Source organism: Lagenorhynchus albirostris, chromosome 2 (assembly GCF_949774975.1).
Source record: "Lagenorhynchus albirostris chromosome 2, mLagAlb1.1, whole genome shotgun sequence".
Classification (NCBI taxonomy): domain Eukaryota; kingdom Metazoa; phylum Chordata; class Mammalia; order Artiodactyla; family Delphinidae; genus Lagenorhynchus; species Lagenorhynchus albirostris.
This window is the reverse complement of record NC_083096.1, coordinates 25,435,587-25,456,101: the sequence shown is the minus strand read 5'-3', so window position 1 is coordinate 25,456,101 and position 20,515 is coordinate 25,435,587. Positions and strand designations below refer to the sequence as shown.

Sequence of the window (20,515 nt, the reverse complement as noted above, 5' to 3'; positions counted from 1 at the left end):
TCCCACTCGGTCCAGGTCAGGATCACGCCCAGAAAGCCAGCAGGAAAATTACATTTCCTGAGCAGGGGTTGCTGGGGAGCAGAGATGACTCCCCTTCCCCAGAGTACTTGGGTTCAACATAATGCCAGAGAAGCAGCCACTAAGCAAAGGCCAGACCACATTAGCACCTGTCTGGGGAGATCAGTCTGCCAGCATCCTCGCTTCCCACCACCCAGCTGTCGGGAATCCACCTGTGCTGAAGCACCTGGGAAAGGCGGCCGCCACACACCTCTGTGAGGGTTTGATGACTGAATCCCCTTGAAGTGCCTTCTTAATCCTGACCTGTGGCCATCTGCGCACCAGGTCTCCCTTTACATGCTTGATAAGTTAGTAATATGGCGAGTTCCAAAAGGTGTCCCTGGGCAGGGCTTCCAACAGCAGCTTTGCAATGATGGAGCCCGTTCTAGGCCAGGTCGGAAAGCCCATTTCATCTCACTGCCGCTTCGGTCTTCCTGATCTCTGATCAAAGCAGTGATCCAGATTTGAATGGAATTTGCCCATGCAAAATATACGCAGCATTTAACTTGAAAAAGGATATAAAGTGTAAGTATGTGGAGTGAATCTGTGGGGTGGTGATAAAAAGAACCATATCAGGGAGGAAAGACTTCTGCCTTCCCACCATGAGAAAAACAGTACGGAAACTGGATAGCTTGTAACGTTTGAGATCCTCTCCTCAAGGTCAGCTGTGATTTAATCTTGTCATTAGTCGGGGTTCTCACGTTCTTTATTATAGCTATTCCATCAGTAGTACTTGGAAATGTCAAATGTTTAATATTTCTCTCACCTTCTCCTTTCCTCTCTTCCCATTCCCCACTACCCATGCCTTTCTTCTGCATCCTTGGCATCTATCTTGAGACTATAGAATGATGCCTGGACACTCAAGCTGCTTTTCTTTCCTTCCTCGCTCTCCCAGGAAAATCCTACACCATGATCGGAAAAGACGATTCCATGCAGAACCTTGGCATCATCCCCTGTGCCATCTCTTGGCTCTTCAAGCTGATAAATGAACGGAAAGAAAAGACCGGAGCCCGTTTCTCAGTGCGGATCTCAGCCGTGGAGGTGTGGGGCAAAGAAGAGAACCTTCGGGACCTGCTGTCGGAGGTGGCCACGGGCAGCCTGCAGGACGGCCAGTCTCCGGGCGTGTACCTGTGCGAGGACCCCATCTGTGGCACGCAGGTGATTGCTTCTGGGGCTTGGCTGGCTCCAAGGTGGCTCATCCCTACCTCGGCGGCTGGGGCAGTTCACCTCATGACTCACTCAACATGCAACCGGGGGAGGCTTGCAAGTGTTTACTTTAAAGTGGACTGGAACTTTATGGCCTGCAGCTGCAGGGCAGCTGCTCGCCCAACCTAAATATTTGTACCTTGAATCTAATTGACAATGAACAGGAACCACAGTTGTTGTAGCACTGGGGGGAAATTGAATTCACTTTCTTTACGCCCCCTTCAAAACAAAAAAGAAAATACCATCTTTCTTTTGTTTAGCAACAAGCGGAAATGTTTACTGCTTTGCACAAACAGCTCCAGCCATCACTGGGGCTGCTTATGGCTCTATAAACTGTGTTTCTGGCACTGGTTTGCAGCCGGACTAGTAGTGCTGTAGGAAAAACTAATAACCACTTTCTAATTGGAACCGTGATATAATTGCTGGAACCATGGAAGCCAAGAGAAGTTCCAGTTCGCCTTTTCAGGATGTCATGCCTATTGGGAGTGTTTCTCCCTCGCTGTTTGACAGTAGAGGTGGGAATGACCTGGGAGGACCCTGGTTCATATCCAGAATAATCAGGTTTTCCAGTCTTCAGCTATAGGCTCTATTTTCTAGTTGTATCAGATGCCTCCTTTTTAAATAGGTGTTCATTTTGATAAGTACCTGCCTCACCCCAGATGCGACTGTTTTCTCGGGTGAGGATACCCACTCTGTTACACCCATCTACTCATACCTGGCCATGTTCCTCCCCTGCTTAGAGCACCTCAGATCCTTCCACTTCCATTATGAATCCTCGTGGTTCGCAAGAGGCCCTACACAACCTTCCAGCATCACCTGCTACCACTCCCCTCCCTCCTGCCACTCCTCTTAAATTACATTTAGGCCCCCTAAGGAAGCAGTGCCCCTCAAACTTCAGTGTGCATAAGAAGCACTGGTGATCTTGTTAAAATGCAGATTCTGCTTCCGTAGGTCTGGGATTGGGCCTCTGATGACGCATTTCTGACGAGCTTCCCAATGACTGACCACACTTTCAGTAGCAAGGCTCGAAGGCACCAACCATCCTCCCTCTTTTCACTCTGTGCCTTTGAACATCCTGTTCCCTGTGCACAGAAGGCTGCTGACTCCTTTCCTCTCGCTCTTCATCTGGCTAACTCCTTATTTGTTGGGTATCAGCTAGTTGGCTCTTCTTCCAGGAAGCCCTCTTAGATGTTTCTCCTGACTGTCGATTGTGATTGCCCGGTTAGTTCTCAGCAACTCCCAAAGGTCCTTACCATGTCTGACTAAAATTGGCTCTTCATAGTTTTAACAGATGCATCAGATACCGTTTGGATATGAAACCTAATTAGAATGCAAACTAAGTGGTCATACAGACATTCATCCAGTGGCTCTCAAACTTCAGTCTTCATCAGAGTCACCTGGAAGACCTGTTAAAACACAGACTGCTGGGCTCCACCTCTAGAATTTCTGATTCAATAGGCCTGGGATAGAGCCCTCAAATGCGCATTTCTCAGCACCTGTGATGGAATCAGTGTCACCCTACCCACTGCTCCCACTCCAAGCATTACTTAGACATTCAAATATGCTATAACCGCCATTCACTTTTATAACTCCATTAATGAAGTTCCACAGAGGTGAAAGCTCTGGTTAACTGAAGATTAAGAAAAAGAGGAAGAGACCAACATCCTCTTTACCTTCTTGTTGAAGAATCTTAAACATTCTTTGGGTTATCTTTTCTGCGATAGTAAGTATAAAACAACGAGCACCACAGAACCTCTCTGAAGGTTGAGGATTTTGATGGCCTCAGGTTCCAGATATCGACTCTCATGATTCAGAATTATAGACACAGTTAGAGTCAGAATAGAAGACTGTCAACATTTGACCCTAAGGCACATACCGCAAATCATTCCTTTGAATAGATCAGAAATATTAGTTTACTTTTCTTCCCTCCCACCCCCAGTAGAGGAGTGCTGGTCAAATGCTGATAATATGGCCCTGAGTAAGGTTTACTATAATTACCAAGGCATCTCATAGGATTTAGACACGTTGCCCACAGTGCTTCTTTAATGAATTAATGAGTACGCCATGAACATGAGTTTAGCAACTAAAGATAAAATAGATAGCCCTTAAATGATATAGATGAGACGTTCAAGTATCTTGGGTGTTTTCATATGTCTTTTACACTTACTTCTTATGTCTTTTACACTTACTTCTTATTTATAACTATGCTAGTAAATGTGGCCTAAAATTGGCTCTAATTAAATAGCTGGAAAAATTGAGAATTGAGTTAAAGCTAACTAAGTTTTTTCACTTCTTTGTGATACCAGCACTATCTGAACTAAAATCACACTTTGCAACCCACCTGCTTCTAAACGCTCTAATCTTTGAAATCAAGATGTGGTCACATCCTTCATGTTTTCTTAGGTACATGGATTGCCCAGGATGTTGGTTTGCTGGCCTCTGCAGAGGTCAGGGTGGGACACCTGCCCCCGTGGATCACCCAGATATAACCATTTGCTTTTCACACCTGATACTTACAGATTCTACTTCAGTTGTAAAATGGGTGAAAATATGTTTCATCCAATAAGCCTGCTCAGTGTTACTTTTCAGATATGAATAAATTAAGCTGAGAATTGCACATGGATAGAGGCCCTGGTTCCAGAAGGACGTCCAGCCTTCAAGAATGCGGAACGGACGGCCAGGCCCGAGTGGCAGGCAAACCGCCCGCCTGCAGCTTCAGTCCTTCCCTTGTGTCTTCCAGCTGCAGAACCAGAGTGAGCTGCGGGCGCCCACTGCGGAGAAGGCCGCCTTCTTCCTGGATGCTGCCATAACCTCCCGGCGGGGCAGCCAGCAGGACTGCAACGAGGACGACCTCCGCAACTCCCACATGCTCTTCACGCTGCACATCTACCAGTACCGCATGGAGAAGAGCGGCAAGGGGGGAAGTAAGTCGGCCTCTGCCCTCGAGCCTCCTTGGCCCTCCCTGGAGAGAAGCCTCTCCTCGAGGGCAGCTGTGACCTTTTTCTTGTTTGTTTGTTTGTTGTTTTGGGGTTTTTTTGTTTTGTCTTTTATTTTGCGGTACGCGGGCCTCTTGCTGTTGTGGCCTCTCCCGCTGCGGAGCACAGGCTCCGGACGCGCAGGCTCAGCGGCCATGGCTCACGGGCCCAGCCGCTCCGCGGCATGTGGGATCTTCCCGGATCGGGGCACGAACCCGTGTCCCCTGCATCGGCAGGCGGACTCCCAACCACCGCGCCACTAGGGAAGCCCAGCTGTGACCTTTTAAAATGTAGTACGATCTGACCAGTGTGGGGTGCACCGATGTGTCTGTCATTCAAGACCATTGTGTAGTCTGGACTGATGTTTGCTTTCGAACAACCCAGGGGAAAGGGCTCACTCGGTAAAGATGATCTACAGATGTGATTGCCATGGGAACGTGAGAGAACAAATTTTAAAAAGAAAAATGGCTGCTTCATAGTATGTTTTTGTTCAAAAACCTTAAAGGTGCTCATCATGAAAGACCAACATGTATCTACCAAAGCACCCTGGCAATGTTACTAATCAGTAGCTTGAAGCCACTATATGGACCAGAAAGAAACAAAACCATGTCTTTTAAATAGGCTATAAATCAGACTTCTGAATGACAAACCAGATTCTGGCTGCCTCCCTGCCTCAGGTAATGCCCAACTGTGACATTTGTCTGTAAACGCCTATGCCCAGGGCATGCTCTGTGAGCAGCTGTGCCTCTGGGAACCCGAATCAATGCTTATACGGTCCACTCTTGGCTATTTTCAAAGCTGGCACCGACCTCGGTGTAATGCTCCATCCTTTGTCTGCCAAGTAGTGTATACTCTATGCTCAGGAGCTGAGTACCAGCACTTAGCTGAGTGTCTCAGGTGGGATCCTGGGCAGTGGGCAAAGTAGTCGGTGGACCTCACTGGGCTTTTCTAAGGCAAGTGTGGGCCACAGGGCTGGGCTGGCTGGGCAGCAGCTTCCAGAGTCTCTCTCTGTCCACTTCTACAGGGCTTTCAAAACATAGGCAACTGGCCCCCAGTGCTCTCCAAATGATTGCCTCAAGGGCACTGAATGCCCGAAAAACAAACAAAAACCCTGAGTTAGGAGACCAAGCCTGGTGCCTAGAAGTTGTGCAGCTAATTGCCTAATGGGAGGCAATCAACTAACCTAATTCCAGATGGAGCCTGGAATTAAGACATGCGACTGGGACCTTTGGATGGGCTCCCCAATTTGGGGTCCTTGTTGCCCAAAGACTTGGAAACCGGTTTTCCTGGAGATAGCTCTTGGGGGCTTCTGTTCCCCCTCTCCGCATGGGGGAAGTGGAAGCTCCCTCCTCCCCCCATCTCGATGCCTTTGTTGGCCCAGTCTTCTGTTATTGTTCCTACTCCTTAGTTGTTGTTATTTAGTTCAGGTTTATGAGGTATAATTTAAATTCAGTCAAACTTACCCTTTTTATGTGTTGTTAAATGAATTTTGGCAAATCTGTTCAGTTGTGTACCCACCACCACTATCAAGATATAGAACAAAGCCATGGCTACAGAAAAGTCCTTCCTGCCTTACTAGTCAGTCCCCTTCCTAGCCCCTGGCAACCACTGATCAGAGTTTTGTCCTTATAACCTTGCCTTCGTCCAGAACAACCTGTAAATGGAATCATGTGGTCTATATGTGGCCCTTCAGTGTCTGGCTTCTTTCATTGAATATAACGCATTTGAGATGCGTTCATGTTGCTACATGGACCAGTCATTCACTTACATTGCTTGCCGCCTGCTCCTTTAGTTTTGACTGGGCCCAGAGATGCGCCCCTACCCCTACTCCCAGGACTAAAATCTCACCAGATATCCTCGCTGGGGCCAGAGTTCCCCTAATGCAGTCTCAGACCCGCCTCCTTGGCTACCTGCACTGACTGCTGCCCAGGAATCAAGAGGTACTGGCCATCACTCGCACCCAGGGAGACGTACCATCCGCAGATCAGATCGCTCTTGACAACCAGTGATGGTGATCGAGGTCTGACTGGGGATGAGCAAAATATATTGAATGCGAGTCTTTCAGGGGAGGTTGATTCTCAATGAAGGGCTCGCGTCACGTACAGCACTCCCGTTTAGAATAAATTGCTTGAAGAAGGAAGCAAGGAATTAGGATAGGGATGAAATGATCCAGACCTTTAAAATCTGTAACAGAATTTTTTTTTTTTTTTTTTGCGGTACGCGGGCCTCTCACTGCTGTGGCCTCTCCCGTTGCGGAGCACAGGCTCCGGACGCGCAGGCTCAGCGGTCATGGCTCACGGGCCCAGCCGCTCCGCGGCATGTGGGATCTTCCCAGACCGGGGCACGAACCCGTGTCCCCTGCATCGGCAGGCAGACTCTCAACCACTGCGCCACCAGGGAAGCCCTGTACAGAATTTGATCCACAGTTCTCCTAACGATCTGGGAGCTGGCTTTAAATCCTGCCCTCACTGATTTTTCTGAGTTATGTCTTAGCAGCATGAATGTGGGAATCTGAAAAATGTTTATTTTATTCTTTTAAGCTACCAATCATAATCATAACCAAAGCCTGCAGTGAATTCTTGTACTCTCAGCAAAGGGTGACTTGCAAAAGATCTGATCCTGGAGCCAAATGGCTTCCAAATGGCTCTGAGCGGAAAAGCTCAGGAGGGAAGGATAATCCCTCCCTCTAGGTTTCTAACCAAGTTAAAACAACTTGCTTTCAGGTTTTCACTTTCTTTCATGGTTCTGCTTTCAATTTGGAATCTGAAAGTAGAGATGAATCTTGAAAACAAAGAAACAATTAAATTATTTCAACTATAAGAACTTAACATATAGCTTCCACAAAAGTGTAGACTGGGACATTCCCTAAACCCAACAATCTACCCAAGTCCTCACCTAACAAATCTTGGGCACTTATTAAATATTTAACATCAAATTCATTTTCTTCCTATTTATAAATTGTGAAAGTGAATGGCTTTTAAATAAGAAGTTCAGGTTAAAAGACAAGGCAGATGCTATTAATGGCCTCCAAAACCCAGTGAGGTACTTTCTAACGTATCTGTAGATGAGAACAAAGAAAAGGCAGGCATCCAGGCTGATGTGGGTGTTAGCCCCGAAGGACCTGGGGGCATCACCTGCCTGCTACAGTACCTGGCTTCCAGTGAGGAAGGGAATCCAGGCCAGAATGCACACGGCCTCCTAGCCCACGGCTTGCTTGACTCAGTGCCTTTATATCTGTTTAAAATATAATGAGGAGATTTGGAGTGTTGTTTAAAACGGAAATTTTGTTTACTTATATATAAGCAATAATCCCTGCGGACCTGGCAGCCGGAACTCCATTAAGGAAAAGTTTATTAATTAGTCCCCCTGCAGGGAAACAGAGCAGAGCGAGCTGCTGGTAACTGGCCATCAGAGGCCAGTGGAGATACTGGATTCAGAGATCTCTGCTGCAAGAACTAAACACACCATGTGTATGTGGGTACTGAAGCTTATACACATATATACATTTTATAAACACACACGTACATACACATATGCACGTATAAGTGGACAGACAAAAATGTTTACAACATGTCCAGGCAAGGTAGAAAAGAAAATGCTGTGTGGACGTATCACTGCTTTGCAGATAGCGCTGGGTTAAGCTTAAAATATTTCCTGCTTTAAACATCTTTGGAGCGTTAGTGGGGCTGATTCTTCACCTGTCGTGGAGCCTTCCCCTGCTTTGCAAAGCTATGTCTGGAAAGGCTTGAGATTCCCCTTGGGAATTGCAGCAGTGGGGAAGGGACCCTAAACCCATGACAGTCAGGAGGTGCTCCTCATAAAGATGAGTGAATTAGGAGTCCAAAGCCAGATGCTACGAGTGATACTTCGGTGGAATACGTTCACAATACAGAATTTTCCAAGTCCTATTGATTAAGATGGTTTTTAAAAGCCTCACTTTGATGAGTCATCTAAGCTTGCAAGCAGCTATTGCCCAGGACTAAGAATGACACTAGGTCTCTGATTTGTTCATTCACGTTATTGCCTCCAGGGGAAGTGTAGAGGCCAAGTGCGGACTGGGCTGGCTGTGTGTGCACCTGTGTACCAGCACCTGGGCATCCCTCTGTGTGTGTGCACATGAACCACCATGTGAGGACGTGGACATTCATCTCTGCCTGCACTCATCTGTTTACAAGTCTTATCTTGGTTTTCTTTTGACCACCAAACCCCTCTTTCCTATATCTTGGAATGGCTTGAATCAGCTGATGCCCTATCCAGGGCTGTGCTGTCCTTAGGACTCCAGAGATCCATTATTTGGGTGGTAGATGTAGGAAAAGGGATCTAGGAAGGAGCGTTGCTTCTAAATGGTGCAGAACCGGGCCTCTGCTGTCCCCCATTGCAAAGCCCTGTGCAGCGAGGATGGCCACACATGGCGGGGCTACTTTAGGGCTCTCGTGTTCCCCTTGGTCAACAGTGAAATGACAGTTTGATGTTTTTAGATTTTTGTAATACAATTTTTAAGATATTTGGCCAGGAGACAATTTTCCAAACCGTGCAGTGTGGAATTCCCACAGCGGTCTCTCATGGCCTTCCCACCACCTGCATCAGAGCAGCAGTTCCCAACCTCCTCTTGAAGCCTGAGACCTCTGCTCTACCTCTTTCAGCAGATAACCAGCTTCCTGTTTAAGGAGAAGAAAGTCAGTCTGGCTATGACCTCAGCTTCTGTCCTCTTAGCATCAAACCTCCTTGTCCCTGTACCTCATTTTCCCCCACTCCTTTCCCATAGGTCTGCTTCCTCCCATCTCCTTGCCTTCCTTATCCTTTCCCCTTCTGCCCTTTCTGGGACTCCATCAATCGTCTTTTTGTGCTTTTATTTTCAGTCTCTCCTACCACTGAAATCAGGGCTGTCTCATCTTGGAAGGAAGGGAAAGGAAGAAACAATAACGTCAACAATAAAAAACCTCGTCTGTACCTTACTTCCCATTGAGACCCCATCAGTCGTCTTTTTGTGCTTTTATTTTCAGTCTCTCCTACCACTGAAGTCAGGGCTGTCTCATCTTGGAAGGAAGGGAAAGGAAGGAACAATAACATCAACAATAAAAAACCTTGTCTGTACCCTACTACCCCCTTGAGCTGCCTCCCCATAAGTCTTTCAGATTCTCCCCTCTGTGGAATATCTTTCTCCTTTAAGTCCCATAGCAGTTTGGGGGATGTTAAGCCACTGCCTTACTCACCTTATATCTCAGTCATTCTGGGCTTCCTAAGCCCCATCAGACTACAGGCTCCCTGAGGACACGGTCCCCTGTCATCTGGCCCCCTGTCCTCCACAGCCTAGAGGTGTGCCTACACATCAGACCTCACGTGTCACACCACATGAAATGTGTGCTGTATGTTAAACAGTGAGTGAATTTCTCGATTACGTAGTTGCAGCTGTTTCAGAAAAAGAGCGACCATTCAGTTACTTTTTGGGTAAGCAGGTGGTGTGAGTTCACAGCCCTGTTATACAACACGGTCAGAAGGAGTTATCAGTTAACGAGAAAGTTAAGTTAAAAAGGGAACTCGGGCTTCCCTGGTGGCGCAGTGGTTGAGAGTCCACCTGCCGATGCAGGGAATGCGGGTTCGTGCCCCGGTCCAGGAAGATCCCACGTGCCGTGGAGCAGCTGGGCCCGTGAGCCATGACCGCTGAGCCTGCGCGTCCGGAGCCTGTGCTTCGCAACGGGAGAGGCCACAGCAGGGAGAGGCCCGCGTACTGCAAAAAAAAAAAAAAAAAAAGGGAAACCGTATAAAAGGATACATTCATGTCATAAAACATTTTCAGCTTAAAACGTACAATTGTGTGTTTATTCATCCGTCTTCTGATACAGGGCCATGGCTTTCTCTTTGAGATGAGTTTTCAGCTTCAGATTCTGACTTTTATAAACCACATTCATATTAATAATAGTCTGGTTTTTGCTTTCAATTTCTTCTGAGCGATGGAAGAACTTAAGAGACACTTGTGCAGCTAACTGGGTATAGACTTTCCCTAGATTCTTAAAATTTTTTCTACTCTGTAATTTCTCATTCACACCTGATTCAGCATCTTTTTTTCAAAAATTAACTCATTTGAATCACATCTTTCCGAAGCATTGATTTCAGGGTTTTTTTTAAGAAATATTAGCTCTCTTTACATAATCATATTTTATTGGTTTACATAATGATTATATTTTTATTTATAATATCAAGTACAAGTGGCATAATTAGGTTTAGGAGGAAACCCAGCTGACCTGTTGATAAGTGTACAGCTCATGGTTTTGGTGCAAAAGTGCATAGACAAACTGGGAACAGCCAGCACACCTCACAAGCATACAACGTGCTGTGGGCATCAGGCAGCATGCCTGACACAGCTGACGGAGGGCCTTGGTTAACCTCGCCAAGTGGCAAGACCATGGTTCCCAAACTTTGCTGCACAAGAGAATCACCTGGGGAGATTTTCAGCTAACCCCAGTGCCTGTGTCGTACTCCAGACCAATTACATTAGAAAGCCTGGGAGTGGGAGCCAGGCATCCGTATTTTCTAAAGATTCCACGGTGATTCTGATATGCAGCAAAGTTTGGGAACCACTAAGTTATAGGAAAGTGAGTTAAAAGAGTTTCTACATGCTTTATAGTTAGCTCTGCATTTTTGTCTTAGATTCAGCATCTGTTTTCTATGAGATCTTAAGTGATTTATTTAGCATCTGTGAACCTCAGTTTCCTCATCTGTGTAAAATAGTGCCAATGCTTGCACTACAGGATCATTGTAGGAATTAAGTGATTTTAGGAGAATTTAGCATTTCCTGGCACCGTGAACATGAGCTGGGAGAGTCACTCAGGAGTGAATTAGTATATTGTTTCCTGTGGGAGAGTAAGGCATGTGGGTAATTTCATTTGGTCAAAATCTAGACTTGAAATATACATATTCAAATATAAATAGTCTCAAGGCAGACTGGGTTATGTTCTAAACCTTGAAGCTGTGACCTCAGAAATCTGAAAAGTCCATGAGGAACCTGCTTCTTACCTGCCATTAATTATCACCTGTTTTGTTCATTGATTCTAGAACTTCTTTCTCTCCAGCCACCTGCAGTCATGGAAATGCATGGTCACAGCAGGTGGCCTGTGCTCACTCACTTTGTACCATTTCAGATTTAGCACCATGTGTGAAGTTCAGAATTCTGTGACTACTGAAACTCCAGTGGATATAGAGCAAAGTTGATTTTCCATTGTTAAAAATGTGACTCTCATTGTGACTCATGCAGGTATAATTATAGGTATTTTAAAATATTATTCTTCAGCACAGTCTAAACTGTGCCTTTTGTTCTCTGTGTTCTGTTTTACTACATGCACATTATGCATTTTATTCCATTACATCAAATGGACTACTGAAAGTCCAAATTGGTCCCTGTCTTTGCCCTTTAATCTGTGGAGCGAATGAAATATCTGAGCCTCTCCTGTCTATATAATTAGGTTGCAAAACAGATGACATTTTGCTTTAAAAATAACTATTTCCCTTGCACACTGCCGTGGACTGATCTTGCATGATACAAAACGGGATAAAAGAGAAGTAACATATTATGTCTTTCCTTTTAAGGATTTTTAAAAAATTAATTTTACTTATTTTTTTGACATCTTTATTGGAGTATAATGCTTTACAATGGTGTGTTAGTTTCTGCTTTATAACAAAGTGAATCAGCTATACGTATACATATATCCCCATATCTCCTCCCTCTTGCGTCTCCCTCCCACCCTCCCTATACCACCTCTCTAGGTGGTCACAAAGCACGGGGCTGATCTCCCTGTGCTTTGCGGCTGCTTCCCACTAGCTATCTATTTTACATTTGGTAGTGTATATATGTCCATGCCACTCTCTCACTTCGTCCCAGCTTACCCTTCCCCTTCCTCATGTCCTCAAGTCCATTCTTAAGGATTCAGATGTAGATCTGCATCTTTATTCCTGTCCTGCCCCTAGGTTCTTCATAAACTTTTTTTTTTTAGACTCCATATATATGTGTTAGCATATGGTATTTGTTTTTCTCTTTCTGACTTCACTCTGTATGACAGACTCTAGGTCCATCCACCTCACTACAAATAACTCAATTTCGTTTCTTTTATCGCTGAGTAATATTCCATTGTATATATGGGCCACATCTTCTTTATCCGTTCGTCTGTCCATGGACCTTTAGGATGGTTCCATGTCCTAGCTATTGTAAATAGTGCTGCAGTGAACATTGTGGTATGTGTCTCTTTTTGAATTATGATTTTCTCTAGGTATATGCCCAGTAGTGGGATTGCTGGGTCGTATGGTAGTTCTATTTTTAGGTTTGTTTTTTTCTTTGCAGTACGCGGGCCTCTCACTGTTGTGGCCTCTCCCATTGAGGAGCACAGGCTCCGGACGCGCAGGCTCAGCGGCCATGGCTCACGGGCCCAGCCGCTCCGCGGCATGGGGGATCTTCCCGGACCGGGGCACAAACCCGTGTCCCTGCATCGGCAGGCGGACTCTCAACCACTGCGCCACCAGGGAAGCCCTATTTTTAGCTTTTTAAGGAACCTCCATACTGTTCTCCATAGTGGCTGTACCAGTTTACATTCCCACCAACAGTGCAAGAGGGTTCCCTTTTCTCCGCACCCTCTCCAGCATTTATTGTTTGTAGATTTTTTGATGATGGCTGTTCTGACTGGTGTGAGGTAATACCTCACTGTAGTTTTGATTTGCATTTCTCTAATGATTAGTGATGTTGAGCATCCTTTCATGTGTTTGTTGGCAGTCTGTATATCTTCTTTGGAACAATGTCTATTTAGGTCTTCTGCCCATTTTTGGATTGGGTTGTTTGTTTTTTTGATATTGAGCTGCATGAGCTGCTTGTAAAGTTTGGAGATTAATCCTTTCTCAGTTGCTTCATTTGCAAATATTTTCTCCCATTCGGAGGATTGTCTTTTCATCTTGTGTATGTTTTCTTTTCCTTGCTATATTTTCCTTGAATTTTTCTTGCATTTTATTTATTTTTTATAGAGCAGGTTCATATTAGTTATCTATTTTATACATATTAGTGTATATATGTCAATCCCAATCTCCCAATTCATCCCACCACCATCACCCTTCCACACCCACTTTCCCCCCTTGGTGTCCATACGTGTGTTCTCTACATCTGTGTCTCTATTTCTGCCTTTCAAACCGGTACCTGTACCATTTTTCTGGATTCGACATATATGCATTAATATACGATATTTGTTCTTCTCTTTCTGCTCTTTATTTATTTTTGTTTTTATTTCCATTTCTCTAGGAGGTGGGTCAAAAAGGATCTTGCTGTCATTTATGTCATAGAGTGTTCTTCCTATGTTTTCCTCTAAGAGTTTGATAGTGTCTGGCCTTACATTTAGGTCTTTAATCCATTTTGAGTTTATTTTTGTGTATGGTGTTAGGGAGTGTTCTAATTTCATTCTTTTAAATATAGCTGTCCAGTTTTCCCAGCACCACTTATTGAAGAGACTGTCTTTTCTCCACTGTATATTCTTGCCTCCTTTATCAAAGATAAGGTGACCATATGTGTGTGGGTTTACCTCTGGGCTTTCTATCCTGTTCCACTGATCTATATTTCTGTTTTTGTGCCAGTACCATACTGTCTTGATTACTATAGCTTTATAGGATAGTCTGAAGCCCAGGAGCCTGATTACTCCAGCTCCGTTTTTCTTTCTCAAGATTGCTTTGGCTATTCAGGTCTTTTGTGTTTCTATACAAATTTTGAAATTTTTTGTTCTAGGTCTATGAAAAATGCTGTTGGTAGTTTGAGAGGGATTGCATTGAATCTGTAGATTGCTTTGGGTAGTATAATCATTTTCACAATGTTGATTCCTCCAATCCAAGAACATGGTATATCTCTCCATCTGTTTGTATCATCTTTAATTTCTTTCATCAGTGTCTTATAGCTTTCTGCATACAGGCCTTTCATCTCCTTAGGTAGGTTTATTCCTAGGTATTTTATTCTTTTTGTTGCAATGGTAAATGGGAGTGTTTCTTCAATTTCTCTTTCAAATGTGTTATCATTAGTGTATAGGAATGAAAGAGATTTCTATACATTAATTTTGTATCCTTCTACTTTACCACATTCATTGATTACCTCTAGTAGTTTTCTGGTGGCATCTTTAGGATTCTCTATGTATACTATCATATCATCTGCAAAGAGTGACAGCTTTACTTCCTCTTTTCCAATTTGGATTCCTTTTATTTCTTTTTCTTCTCTGCTGTGGCTAAATCTTCCAAAGCTCTGTTCAATAATAGTGGTGAGAGTGGACAACCTTGTCTTCTTCCTGATCTTAGAGGAAATGGTTTCAGTTTTTCACCATTGAGAATGATGTTGGCTGAGCGTTTGTCATATATGGCCTTTATTATGTTGAGGTAAGTTCCCTCTGTGCCTACTTTCTGGAAGGTTTTTGTCATAAATGGGTGTTGAAGTTTTTCAAAAGCTTTCTCTTCATCTACTGAGATGATCATATGGTTTTTCTCCTTCAATTTGTCAATATGGTGTATCACATTGATTGATTTGCGTATATTGAAGAATCCTTGCATTCCTGGAATAAACCCCAATTGATCATGGTGTATGATCCTTTTAATATGCTGTTGGATTCTGTTGGCTTGTATTTTGTTGAGGATTTTTGCATCTTTGTCCATCAGTGATATTGGCCTGTAATTTTCTTTCTTTGTGACATCCTTGTCTGGTTTTGGTATCAGGGTGATGGTGGCCTCGTAGAATGAGTTTGGGAGTGTTCCTCCCTCTGCTATATTTTGGAAGAGTTTGAGAAGGATAGGTGTTAGCTCTTCTCTATATGTTTGATAGAATTTGCCTGTGAAGCCGTCTGGTCCTGGGCTTTTGTTTGTTGGAAGATTTTTAATCACAGTTTCAATTTCAGTGCTTGTGATTGGTCTGTTTATATTTTCTATTTTTTCCTGGCACAGTCTCGGAAGGTTGTGCTTTTCTAAGAATTTGCATATAGTTGCTTACAGTAATCTCTCATGATCCTTTCTATTTCTTCAGTGTCAGTTGTTACTCCTCCTTTTACATTTCTAATTCTATTGATTTGAGTCTTTTCCCTTTTATTCATGATGAGTCTGGGTGACGGTTTATCAATTTTGTTTATCTTCTCAAAGAACCAGCTTTTAGTTTTATTGATCTTTGCTGTCGTTTCCTTCATTTCTTTTTCACTTATTTCTGATCTGATCTTTATGATTTCTTTCCTTCTACTAACTTTGGGGTTTCTTTGTTCTTCTTTCTGTGATTGCTTTAGGTGTAAGGTTAGGTTGTTTATTTGAGATGTTTCTTGTTTCTTGAGGTAGGATTATATTGCTATAAACGTCCCTCTTAGAACTGCTTTTGCTGCATCCCGTAGCTTTTGAGTCGTCGTGTTTTCATTGTCATTTGTTTCTAGGTATTTTTTTTATTTCTTCAGTGATCTTTGGTTATTTAGCAGTGTATTGTTTAGCCTCCATGTGTTTGTACTTTTTACATATTTTTTTCCTGTAATTGATATCTAATCTCATAGCATTGTGGTCGGAAAAGTTACCTGATACGATTTCAATTTTCTTAAATTTACTAAGGCTTGATTTGTGACCCAAGATATGATGTATCTTGGAGAATGTTCCATGAGCACTTGAGAAGAAAGTGTATTCTGTTGTTTTTGGATGGAATGTCCTATAAATATCAATTAAGTCCATCTTGTTTAATGTATCATTTAAAGCTTGTGGTTCCTTATTTATTTTCATGTTTGATGATCTGTCCATTGGTGAAAGTGGGGTGTTGAAGTCCCCTACTATTACTGTGTTACTGTCGATTTCCCCTCTTATGGCTGTTAGCATTCGCCTTATATATTGAGGTGCTCCTATGTTGGGTGCATAAATATTTACAATTGTTTTATCTTCTTCTTGGGTTGATCCCTTGATCATTATGCAGTGTCCTTTTTGTCTCTTGTAAAGGTCTTTATTTTAAAGTCTATTTTGTCTGATATAAGAACTGCTACTCCAGCTTTCTTTTGATTTCCATTTTCATGGAATATCTTTTCCATACCCTCCCTTTCAGTCTGTATGTGTCCCTAGATCTGAAGTGTGTCTCTTGTAGACAGCATATATACGGGTCTTGTTTCTGTATCCATTCAGCCAGTCTATGTCTTTTGGTGGGAGCATTTAATCCATTTACATTTAAGTAACAGCATATATACAGGTCTTGTTTCTGTATCCATTCAGCAAGTCTATGTCTTTTGGTGGGAGCATTTAATCCATTTATATTTAAGGTAGTTATCGATATGTATGTTCCTATTACCATTTTCATAATTGTTTCGGGTTTGTTATTTTAGGTCTTTTCCTTCTTTTGTGTCTCCTGCCTGGAGAAGTTCCTTTAGCATTTGTTGTGAAGCTGGTTTTGTGGTGCTAAATTCTGTTAGCTTTTGCTTGTCTGTAAAGGTTTTAATTTCTCTGTCAAATCATAATTAGATCCTTGCTGGGTAGAGTAATCTTGGTTGTAGGCTTTTCCCTTTCATCACTTTAAATATGTCCTGCCACTCCCTTCTGGCTTGCAGAGTTTCTACTGAAAGATCAGCTGTTAACCTTATGGGGATTCCCTTGTATGTTATTTGTTATATTTCCCTTGCTGCTTTTAATATTTTTTCTTTGTGTTTAATTTTTGACAGTTTGATTAATATGTGTCTTGGCATGTTTCTCGTTGGATTTATCCTGTATGGGACTCGCTGTGCTTTCTGGACTTGATTAACTATTTCCTTTCCCATATTAGGGAAGTTTCCACCATAATCTCTTCAAATATTTTCTCAGTCCCTTTCTTTTTCTCTTCTTCTTCCGGGACCCCTATAGTTTGAATGTTGGTCCATTTAATGTTGTCCCAGAGGTCTCTGAGAGTGTCCTCGATTCTTTTCATTCTTTTTTCTTTATTCTGCTCTGCAGTAGTTATTTCCACTATTTTATCGTCCAGGTCACTTATCCATTCTCCTGCCTCAGTTATTCTGCTATTGATTCCTTCTAGAGGATTTTTCATTTCATTTTTTGTGTTGTTCATCATTGTTTGTTTGCTCTTTAGTTCTTCTAGGTCCTTGTTAAACGTTTCTTGTATTGTCTCCATTCTATTTCCAAGATTTTGGATCATCTTTACTATCATTATTCTGAATTCTTTTTCAGGTAGACTGCCTATTTCCTCTTCATTTGTTTGGTCTGGTGGGTTTTCACCTTGCTCCTTCATCTGCTGTGTGTTTCTCTGTCTTCTCATTTTGCTTATCTTACTGTGTTTGTGGTCTCCTTTTTGCAGGCTGCAGGTTCGTTGTTCCCGTTGTTTTTGGTGTCTGTCCCCAGTGGCTAAGGTTGGTTCAGTGGGTTGTGTAGGCTTCCTGGTGGAGGGGACTAGTGCCTGTGTTCTGGTGGATGAGGCTGGATCTTGTCTTTCTGGTGGTCAGGACTGCATCCGGTTGTGTGTTTGGGGTGTCTGTGAACTTATTATGATTTTAGGCAACCTCTCTGCTAACAGGTGGGGTTGTGTTCCTGTCTTGCTAGTTGTTTGGCATAGGGTGTCCAACACTGTAACTTGCTGGTCGTTGAGTGGAGCTGGGTCTTAGTGTTTAGATGGAGATCTGTGGGAGAGCTTCCGCCATTTGATATTTCATGGATCTGGGAGGTCTCTGGTGGACCAATGTCCTCAATTCAGCTGTCCCACCTCAGAGACACAGGCCTGACACCCGTCCTGGGCACCAAGACCCTGTCAGCCACGTGGCTCAGAAGAAAAGATAGGAAAAAAGAAAGAAAGAAAAATAAAATAAAGTTATTGAAATAAAAAAATTTTTAAGTATTAAAAATTAAAAAGTAATAAAAAAAAAAAGAAAACTGAAGAAAGAAAGAAGAGAGCAACCAAACCAAACAACAAATCTACCAATGATAACAAGTGCTAAAAATTATACAAAAAGAACCCAAAAAACTGGCCAGACAGAACCCTGGGCCAAATGGTAAAAGCAAAGCTATACAGGTAAAATCATGCAAAGAACCATACACATACACACTCACAAGAAGAGAAAAAGGAAAAAAAAATATATCTATATATAAAAAAAAGGAAGAGAGCAACCAAATCAATAAACAAATCTACCAATGATAATAAACTCGAAATACTAAACTAAGGTAAATATAAAACCAGAAACAAATTAGATGCAGACAGCACACACCAAGTCTACAGTTACTCCCAATGTCCACCGCCTCAATTTTGGGATGATTCAGTTGTCTATTCAATTATTCCACAGATGCAGGGTACATCAAGTTGACTGTGGAGATTTAATCCGCTGCTCCTGAGGCTGCCTGGAGAGATTTCCCTTTCTCTTTTTGTTCACACAGCTCCTTGGGTTCAGCTTTGGATTTGGCCCTGCCTCTGCATGTAGGTTGCCTGAGGGCGTCTGTTCTTCACTCAGACAGGAAGGGGTTAAAGTAGCAGCTGATTATGGGGCTCTGGATCCCTCAGTCCGGGGAGAGGGAGGTGTACGGAATGCGGGGCAGCCGCTGCAGCAGAGGCCAGCATGACGTTGCAACAGCCTGAGGTGCTCTGTGTGTTCTCCCAGGGAAGTTTTCCCTGGATCACGGGACCCTGGCAGTGGCGGGCTGCACAGCCTCCCGGGAGGGGAGGTGTGGATAGTGCCCTGTGCTTGCACACAGGCTTCTTGGTGGCGGCAGCAGCAGCCTTAGCGTTTCACGCCTGTCTCTGGTGTCCGCGCTGATAGCTGCAGCTCATGCCCGTCTCTGGAGCTCATTTAGGCGGTACTCTGAATCCCCTCTCCTTGTGCACCCCGAAACAATGGTCTCTTGCCCCATAGGAGGTTCCAGACCTTTTCCTGGACTTCCTCCTGGCTAGCTGTGGTGCACTAGCCCCCTTCAGGCTGTGTTCACGCAGCCAACCCAGTCCTCTCCCTGGGATCTGACCTGCGAAGCCGGGCCCTCAGCTCCCAGCCCCCACCTGCCCCAGCAGGTGAGCAGACAAGCCTCTGGGGCTGGTGAGTGCTGGTTGGCACCAATCCTCTGTGCGGGAATCGCTCCACTTTGCCCTCCGCACCCCTGTGGCTGCACTCTCCTCCATGGCTCCAAAGCTTCCCCTCCACCATCTCCACCAGTGAAGGGGCTTCCTAGTGTGTGGAAACTTTTCCTCCTTCACAGCTCCCTACCAGAGGTTCCGGTCCCATCCCTATTCTTTTGTCTCTGTTTTTTCTTTTTTCTTTTGCCCTACCCAGGTACGTGGGGAGTTTCTTCCCTTTTGGGAGGTCTGAGGTCTTCTGCCAGCATTCAGTAGGTGTTCTGTAGGAGTTGTTCCACATGTAGATGTATTTCTGGTGTATTTGTGGGGAGGAAGGTGATCTCCACGTCTTACTCTTCCGCCATCTTGATGGTCTCTCACCCTTTTAAGGATTTTTATTGAGGAATAGTTGGAGGTAAACAAAATATAACATCCTTAATGTGGAAAATTCTTTGCCACAGGTGTACCAGAGCCACTGGAGGGCCTGCAATGAAATGTTGTGCTTTCTTTAAACCTTTATCACTGTTTTTCTCAGTACTAGATGTGGAAGTTGAGGGTGGGATGGGCAGAGACAAAGTTGGGCTCAGGACAGTGTTTCCCAGACATTTTCCTTGCTCTCCTGCATCAGCACTGTCCTGTGGACTCTGCCTGCAGATGTGTGAGCTTCCAGGCACTGTCCGCATGCTCCTTGCACACCCAGCAGAACCCAGACACACCCTCATCCCACGCCCTGCATCAGCCTTCTCAGCCAACCCCTTTTCCACCTTGTCCCAGGTGACCTGGCTTCTCCAACAGCTTTGGGAAGTCACCATTTCTACCTTGGCTGTTTTCCTTCCATGCAGAGTAGAAAGCAGAGGGGATAGTGGCTGTCCTAGAGCAATAGGAGGTGGGCCAGTTCTGATGGTGTGGGCTGGGTCACCCTGGGAAGGTAGGAATCCAGAGGCCTGAGAAGTAGGAGTCTGCTGCTGCCTGGGGATTGGGGGCAGGAAAGGGAGATGATCCAGGAGCTCGGGTGATGTGCTGAGGGCCACACTCCCCTGGGCCAGTGGGGCTTAGGACAAAAAGGCAGCTCGTAGCTCCTGCTGTCCCCAGAACTGGCTGAGGCCACATGGTGTAGGATGAGGAGTATATGTCTTAAAGGTTTGAATCCTAGCTCTACCAGTGACAGCATGATCTTGGGCATGTTTCCTTTTTTTTTTTTTTTTTTTAAATAGCTTTATGAGATTTACTGTAGATACAATAATCCACA

General features: G+C 44.1%; 1 protein-coding gene across 1 annotated transcript in view; it reads left to right on the top strand.

Moving 5' to 3' along the window:
* Positions 1-20,515, top strand: part of KIF26B (kinesin family member 26B) — a 491,854-nt gene that overhangs the window by 401,735 nt on the left and 69,604 nt on the right. The window contains exons 8-9 of the mRNA XM_060128442.1: positions 953-1,215; positions 4,004-4,187. Of these exons, the coding sequence (XP_059984425.1) occupies positions 953-1,215; positions 4,004-4,187 (447 nt within the window). The remainder of the gene's footprint in view (positions 1-952; positions 1,216-4,003; positions 4,188-20,515) is intronic.